General features: G+C 40.2%; 1 protein-coding gene across 1 annotated transcript in view; it reads right to left on the bottom strand.

The window, feature by feature from the left end:
* Positions 1-1,994: 1,994 nt before the first annotated feature.
* The window catches only part of CCNDBP1 (cyclin D1 binding protein 1), a 46,335-nt gene continuing 39,646 nt past the window's right edge, over positions 1,995-8,683 (bottom strand). The window contains exons 8-11 of the mRNA XM_073555240.1: positions 7,675-7,928; positions 5,863-5,923; positions 4,048-4,094; positions 1,995-2,675 (exon numbers count right to left, since the gene is read on the bottom strand). Of these exons, the coding sequence (XP_073411341.1) occupies positions 2,567-2,675; positions 4,048-4,094; positions 5,863-5,923; positions 7,675-7,928 (471 nt within the window). The 3' untranslated portion in view covers positions 1,995-2,566. The remainder of the gene's footprint in view (positions 2,676-4,047; positions 4,095-5,862; positions 5,924-7,674; positions 7,929-8,683) is intronic.

Genomic DNA, 8,683 nt, shown 5'->3' with positions numbered 1-8,683 from the left:
TTCGGTATTTAGGAGATGGAAGGCCACAGTCCTGTTCCCATAACAGAGGAACAAACAGATATTACCACAGAAGAACAGCAAAATGATTCTTTACAATTAGATTATCATGTTGAAGCTGCTTCACACCTCTTTCTTATTTCATCACATGCCCTGTGTTGTGCACACCCTGCAGCTGGCAATAACAGATAGTCTGCAAGAGGACATGCTGGAACTCTGATTAGCAAAGTGAGGAAATTGGCTATTGCTGCCAGAACCCCTAAAATTGATTCCATCTTGAAGAGATGTGCTGGAAAAGGATCAATTGTCGATCACACCACTCGGTGGGGCAGCGCCTATTTAATGATTAAGCGCTTTCATGAGCTGAAACCCTTCCTTGTAGATATGGCCAACCCTCAGGTTACACTACATGAAGGTCAATGGACACAGGTGGCTGAATTGAAGGAATTGCTTCATCACCCATTTACAGTGACTGAAAAGTTACAAGCTGAGGATTTAACTCCTGGCATTTCATAAGGGAGTGGAAGAACTCTTTGTTTTGCCTGTCCCAAAGAGGAGGTTTAATCGCAGATGGTATTGCTGCTTCAATAAAACGGAGAGGCGCACTGCTATTAGAAAATAAAATTCTTCTAGCAGCTGTTTATGTGGACCAGAGTCATTGTATATTGCTGGATGGTCAACAGCTTACTAAAGGAAAAGAAACTCTGGTTGAGGTAGCAGTTAGGATGCGTGGGCTACAGGATGGCCAAGAGCAAGAGAACTCGGGTCCTGCCAGTGCTGCTGCTGCCGTTCCTTCATCCTCATCAGATGAGGAGTTTGATTTCGACAAGTATTTGGATGACATGGAGCAGGCAAGGCGTTGCCACAGGCAAAAAAGATTCCACTCCCATAGAAAACAGATTGACCATATTTCAACAAAAGTTTACACTTGCTCTCAAAGAAGTAGAAGAGTTCAACCGTTCATCAAAACTGACTGTGCATGAGGCAATTCCTTTATAACCTGAAATTGTTAGAGATGTTGCCCATGTGGTTACGGCTTTGCCACCAACCCAAGTTAGTGTAGAGAGGTTGTTCTCTGGCCTTAAAATAATTAAGTCAGATTTGAGGTCATCTATGACGGAGGATCTGATGGAGGCGATACCATTTCTGATAACAAATACATAGACTGCACAAATGCTATTGCGTACTTTTTTGACTGTTTTTATCCACTTACTGCATAGTGTATAATAAATTGTAAATATGCCAAGTTTTTTTTGTTCTAAAGTTGTATTCCAATAAATATTTTTAGTGTTCTATCTAAATGGCTTGATTATTGTATCATAATAATGATTAAAAGCCTGATATTACCATTTTACTACAGTGAATGTATCACTTAAACATGAGTCATGTATGAGGGAGTCGGAGTCATGGGAATTGAGGAGTCGGAGGTTTGGCTTACCGACTCCACAGCCCTGCTTAAAAGGCAACCTGTACCCACTAGATTCATTAGTAAAATTGTTAGATCTTTGTATAGGTTATAGAATAATAAAAATGATACCGATTTTGTAGAAATCTGATGTGTTAGTGCTAAGAAATCAAGGTTTGACATCACATTCAAATTAACCTGGAAGTGCATTGGGGGCGTGTCCATACAGTGAGTGCATGGACATGCCCAAAAGCACTTCAAGGCTAAATTGCATGCAGCATCAAGAATTTATCAGTGCTGCCCAATCAGATTACTACAAAGCATTTTGTATTGCTGTTGTGGGTGCTATACAATCATAACACTTGATTGACGAAATCATCCCAATAAGATCCCTTTAAATAAATGGAATTGTTGAAGAAATATTATGACCACACATCATTTCCTCCTCTATGTAAATCCGTTCATTCCTATGGGTTTGACGGTTTCCAATTATTCAGAAATTGATTACCAGAGAAGAAAAACTTGATATATAGTATGTATATGATCTGACAAAATAAACAGAATGACAATGAGATTTTCATTTACAACTGAACACAGTTTGGGGTATTCATTTTATTTACATCCCTCTCCAAATATGCAACTTCCACTAAAAGCAAGATAATATTGGAGATGGTAATAATCTTCAATCCAAGGTACCTGAAGCTACCCCAGAAACTCAGCACCAGATGCAGGGCTGGAAACAGCAAAGCCAAACAACCAGGCTCCTGGGATAAAGTGGAAATCATAAAGGAGTAAAGGGCTATTTCCGGAACAAAAATTACCAACAAAAAAATATATATTTAAATTCTGTTTCCATCATACTGTAATAGACCAGTTTGCAGTAATGGTAGATTCCAGACTTGTAAGTTATAACCCTCCTCTGTTGATGCCTCTTGATACATGAGACTTAAAAATGATAAAAGCTTTACTTTTGATATGGAAGGAAATATTTTGAGAATTTGCACGTGAGAAGTCATCAAGCATCCTAGATCCGGCATCACCTAAGTCACACTGATAAACGTGGCTGAGATTTTGCTGGTTTGGCATTTCCTCATCTATGCTGCAGACCATTTGCAGGCAACGTTGCAGGTCAGTGGCTTATAACAGCACAGAGGTGTGCAAATGTCAGAGACTATTCTGAGTAAGGCTTTTCACTTTGTTCATATTGTGGTCAATGGCGTTATGAAGGAATTGGACCCAGCTGGATTCTGTGTCATGGCAAACATGGCTGGCACTGGAAAAAAAATGCACACAATGTTAAACTGAACAATTCGTCATTCAGTAATCAGAATTCCCATACAACAAAACTTTTGATACCGCCCCCCCATTATACTGTATAGAGGATTATGTGGGGCCAATATACTGTATGGAGGACTATGTGGTGTCCATTATTCTGTATGGAGAACTATGTGGGGGGCCATTATTCTATATGCAGGACTATGTGGGGTCATTATATGGTATGGAGGACTAAGTAGGGGCCATTATTCTGTATGGAGGACTATGTGGGGCCCATTATACGGTATGGAAGACTATGTGGGGCCAATTATACTGTATGGAAGACTATGCGGGGCCCATTTTTCTGTATGCAGAACTATGTGTGGCCATTATATGATATGGAGGACCATGTGGGGCCTATAACTCTGTATGGAGCACTATGTGGTACCCATTATAGTGTATGGAAGACTATGCATGGCCCATTATACTGTATGGAGGACTATATGGTGCCCATTGTACTATATGGAGAACAATTTGGGGTCCATTATACTGTATGGAGGGCTATGCAGGGCCCATTGTACTGTGTTGGGTGCGAATCACAGGGCATGATACTGTGTTGAGGTTAATATACTTTGCTGGGGGATACAGTAGGGTCATCAAACCGTGTGCGTGGAGGGTACTGTGTTTGGGGGGCACTTTTGTAGGCATCACACTTTATGTCTATTATTAATTCAAGTTTTTTTTATCCTTTGTTATTACATATTTAAATTAGGCCACTGAGTCATATGTTTTTTTTTACTGCTCTGACATAACATTATATTATTTCAGTATGCCCATTTGTGATCTTGTGTTAATTTTTTATCTAAGATCTATTAGTTAAAATTTACTTTGTTCGTGGGACAAACCCTTTAAGTTTGTTTCCATATGAAAAGGCTATATTTGATGATACGGAAAGTATTCCTCAATTGTAGATATTTTTTTTTATATGATGTCAAGATTGGCCCGCGACAAGTTTTTTATTCTGGCCCTCTGTGTATTTGAGTTTGACATCCCTGTCATATGCTCACCGACTTCAGATATCAAACACTTTATGTGGTCAGTAACTTTAACCTCTGATACTCTAACGGAAAATTTAGATATTGACATACATGTTAAAAAGTCAGAGTCTTTACATGTAAGCAGTTTTGATCAGTGGAAGTTCGATGTCGAAGCCCATTCTGATCGTTGAAACAAAGGGGCATAAGTACTGTACCCCTTTGACTGTGATAGGTTATGCCTGACTACTCAGGGAGGCAGGATAAGCGATTTATAAGCTCAAACTTCTAAGAGATGGTACACCGCTAACTCTGTCTACTAGAGCAGAACCAATTCAAAATCATCAAGAAAAACACCTTGTTATCTCGAGAACTTTCTTTAGCACAGAGGATAACTTTGCTGCCTAGAAAATGAAAGGAAATAATATAAGTTAATTAAATGACTGAAGCGAGGGGAAAGAACAAAACAAACAAGTGGCATAAAACTGAAGACAATTTCTGTAGGTTACATACATCATGAGCATAGGGATATATGCAGGAACAGAGGTTAAAGGGAACTTTTCATGTAAAAAAACACTATTAACATGCAGAAATGGAGTAAATCTGCAGGTTACCAGTGTTCTGACAATGTGTTGTCACTGTACTGAGAGCTGCGCTGCCGGGAGGAAATTAAGTTTATTCCCCCAGGCAACCTCATTCTTCTAGTCATAGGTGTGTGGGACATCAGTAACCACTCTGTGTATAGAGAGTAAAGGCTGTAACCACACCCCAGCACTGACTGACAGCCAGCTCTAATGATGAGCCAGCAGTCAGTCTGTATGGAGTTATGGTTACAGCCATTGCTCTCTACACTCAAGAGCGTTGACCGAAACCATGTCGGTGCCATCCTATGAATGAAAGCCTGAGGCTGTGGAAGGAATAAAGTTAATTTCTTCCCGGCAGCTCAGTGGCTCTCAGTGTGGCAGCTACCCTGTGTCAGAATGCTATTAACCGGTAGATTACTCCATATCTGCAAGTTAATAGTGTTTTTTCCATGACAGGCTCCCTTTAAAAAACTGGAGTAAATATCATAAAACAGGAATGAGTACAATGTTACATTTTCAAAGAGGAAAGAAGGGAAGAGAACAATGTTACATGGAGGAGAAGAGAGGCGAGAAAAGCACAATGTTACATTGAGAGGAAGAAAGGAGAGAAAAGCTCAATGTTACATGGAGGAGAAGAGAATAGAGAAAAGCACAATGTTGCATGAAAGAAAAGAACAGGTAAGATTTAAGAGTAGATGGGATGGAAGAGCAGAATCGTTACATGGCGGAGAAGAGAAGAAGGAAGAGAATAATGTTATATTTAAGAAAGAGAGGAGGGAAGAGCACAGCCATTACATCCATGCATAACTGAGGAGGGAAAAGCAAAATGTTATAAGTCGGAGAAGAGAGGAGGTCAAAGAACAAATGATAGAATTAGAAGAAGAGAGGAGGGAAGCGCATAGCATTACATGAGCCAGAATAAAGGAGGGACAGACACATTGTTACACGTAACAGAACAGGGCAGGGAAGAGCACAATGTTGCATACAGGAGAAGAGAGCAGGGAAGACCACAAAGTTAGGCCTAATTCATATGTCCGTGTTTAAGCACGTATGTGAAAAAATAGTACAGGTGTACATCAGTGTTTTGCAACAGTGTGTCATCTGGGAGTCATCAGTGTTTCTCAGGGATGAATAAAGAAATAAATGAGAAAGCTTCTCCTACACTTTACAATGTTAAATTCAAACAGCACACGTATGGCAAGAAGTCGCAATCCGTGTGCTGTATGTGTTTTTCACGGACCCAAAGACTGGTATTGGCATTTTTCATCTGTGATGCTGGAAAAAAAAAAGACAGCCATGTCTGTGTGTCTTGCATGTACACACAGTCCATGAAAAAACACTCATAGCACCATAAATTATATGTACGTGTTGTAACCGTGAATTAACGGATTGAACATGTATATGCAATATGGACATCTAAATTAGGCCTTAAAAGTAGAAGATAGGAAGTAAGACCACAATGTTACATGTAAGAGAAGAGAGCAAAGAATGTTACATGTCAGAAAAGAGGACAAGCTCAATGTTATATGAAAGAAATCTGATGAATGGAAGGAGCAAAGAATGGAAATACTAGAAAGAAAATACTTACATTAATCCGTACAGGAGGGTGATTCATTGGAGGGTACATGCTCAGAGCCAGGTCATCCACACTAGCCAAAAGAGAGAAATATAAAAGTGTCCTAAATAGGTACATTAGAGATTCCATTAAATGCAATAATTTTCCAATAAACTGCTTTTGATAATTATTAATCCATAAAGGAAAACCTTCCATGTGACTTCTCTAAAATTTCAGTGTTGCAGTCAAACATTGCCATTTTCAATACCGCAATGTAAGAATGAATTCACAGAAAATACTTCCACACAGTTATCCAGGTCATCAACTGACAATGACAGACTTGCTAGAGAGAAGAATAAAGCATCGTTTTCCAAGTATACTTGGTGTATATAGTAGTGGTGTAAATATGCTACAAGAAGGGAACTAGACAGATGCTCATATCAGGCTTTTCTTTTTTAAGCCTTTTTCTGACCTTGGACGCAATAGTACGACCAAGGTCAGATCCCCTGCTTTGATGAGGGCTCCGGCGGTGAGCCCGCATCAAAGCCGGGACATGTCAGCTGTTTTGAACAGCTGACATGTGCCCGCAATCGGCGCAGTTGGAATCGTGGATCTAGTTAAATGCCACTGTCAAATGCTGACAGCGGCATTTAACAAGTGCTTCCAGCTGCTGGGGGGGAAATACACGCATCGCTGACTCACGTCATGTGATCAGGGGTCAGTGATGCATTGGCATAACAAGTAGAGGTCTCCTGGAGACCTCTATGGCTGTTGATGCTGGATTGCTATGACCGCCACCCTGTGGTCGGCACTCATAGCAATGCAGTAATTCAGCTACATATAGGCGATCTGCTCATCGCCTATATGTAGCAGAGCCGTTCAGGCTACGGCAGCTTCTAGCCTCCCATGGAGGCTATTGAAGCATGCCAAAATTAAAAAAAAAGTTTTAAAAAAATATATAAATGTTTAAATCACCCCCCTTTCGCCCCATTCAAAAATAAAACAATAAAAAAAAAAAAACACACATACACATATTAGATATCGCTGCGTTCAGAATCGCCCGATCAATTTAAAAAAAAAAAAAAAAAAAACCCAATCACTAAACAGCGTAGTGGGAAAAAAAATCAAAACGCCAGAATTACGTTTTTTTGGTCGCTGCGACATTGCATTAAAAAGCAATAACGGGCGGTCAAAAGAACGTATCTGCAAAAAAGTGGTATCATTAAAAACGTCACCTAGGCCCGCAAAAAATAAACCCTCACCCAACACGAGATCACGAAATATGGAGACGCTACGGGTATCGGAAAATGGAGCAATTTTTTTTTTTAGCAAACTTTGGAATTTTTTTCACCACTTAGATAAAAAAGAACCTAGACATGTTTGGTGTTTATGAACTCGTAATGACCTGGAGAATCATAATGGCAGGTCAATTTTAGCATTTAGTGAACCTAGCAAAAAAGCCAAACAAAAAACAAGTGTGAGATTGCACTCTTTTGCAATTTCACCGCACTTGGAATTTTTTTTCCCCCGTTTTCGAGTACATGACATGCTAAAACCAATGATGTCTTTCAAAAGTGCAACTCGTCCCACAAAAAATATGCCCTCAGATGGCCATATTGAACGAAAAATAAAAAAGTTATGGCTCTGAAAAGAAGGGGAGCGAAAAACGAAAACGGGAAACTGAAAAAAGTTCCGGTCATTAAGGTATTAATACTTGTTAAAATAAAAAAATAATGAAGACACTTTACGGGTGTTAAAAAGGAGAAGAAAAAAAACTGATCTTATAATTTTGTATATATGTTCAAGTTGCCATAAATGACACAGTGTGCACCAGTGTCGTTATACCTGGGGCTGACTTCCTGGGTAATGTCTGCCAGGTCATCCAGCTGTGCCACTTGTTCTGATGTCTCTACCTTTCCATGAGCTTTTAGAGTGCCCAGCACTTTTTTCAGACAAGCTTTCGAGGCTTTCATTAAGCCTAAGCAGGGGGCTATAAGCCTGCGATCAGCCTCTGACCAGTAAGTATCCTGGTTACCCCGGGCACCGGTATCATCATCATCTAAGACATCACTGAATGGATCCTCTCCACCTGCCAAAGCCTGCAAATTAGAACCAAGAAATAAGAGCTCCTGAGATAAAAATCCATATATTTCATCTCCACCTAACATCGCTTTCACATAAAGCTAAATGACAGCCAGCAATTCCCTCCACTACCTAAGGATGCAATCATCTTTACAGGACTCCTAAAAGACATGTCTACCTGGGTAAACAGTGACACACTGCTCCCCTACTCTGTATACCTAGAAAGGAGAGGGAGGAAAACTTCGGTGATGTGTCCATTAATATAATGTTGGGGGGAGTAGAGTTCATAGCCTTCAAAATGGCATATTATGGTTCCAACTTCGAGTGCCCAATAGCAGCAGGAAGACCAGCTCTGGAGCACAAACTGCTGAAATACTGGACAAAGTAAATGATATTAGCCCAGACTCCAAAGGTGGCTCTATTATAGGGGCGAGAAGAAACTACAGCAGTGGACGTTTATATAGTAGTGAGTAGGTGGCAGAACGTGGAGCATTTCTGGATCAATCCTGTGCATGATTCTGTAATGCCATGTCTATGTCTGCTGAGGTTCAGAGGAAGTTATAGGAGCAGCCTGATCATGTAGATTGGGCTGTGCTGTCACCAGTCACATATCACCCTGCAAAATGTATGTAGTAAGCAGAGAGACATCAGATAGTATACACGCCATAATATATGTCAGGGGGCAATGTCTGATATTCTGTGCCTATGGTATAATATAGCACACACTACCCTGTATAGGTCATCGGATGGCTGTAGTCGCTGTATATCATAT

Source organism: Dendrobates tinctorius, unplaced genomic scaffold (assembly GCF_039654945.1).
Source record: "Dendrobates tinctorius isolate UK_male_01 unplaced genomic scaffold, ASM3965494v1 ptg000223l, whole genome shotgun sequence".
Taxonomy (NCBI): Eukaryota; Metazoa; Chordata; class Amphibia; order Anura; family Dendrobatidae; genus Dendrobates; species Dendrobates tinctorius.
This window is presented reverse-complemented; position numbering and strand designations above follow the sequence as displayed.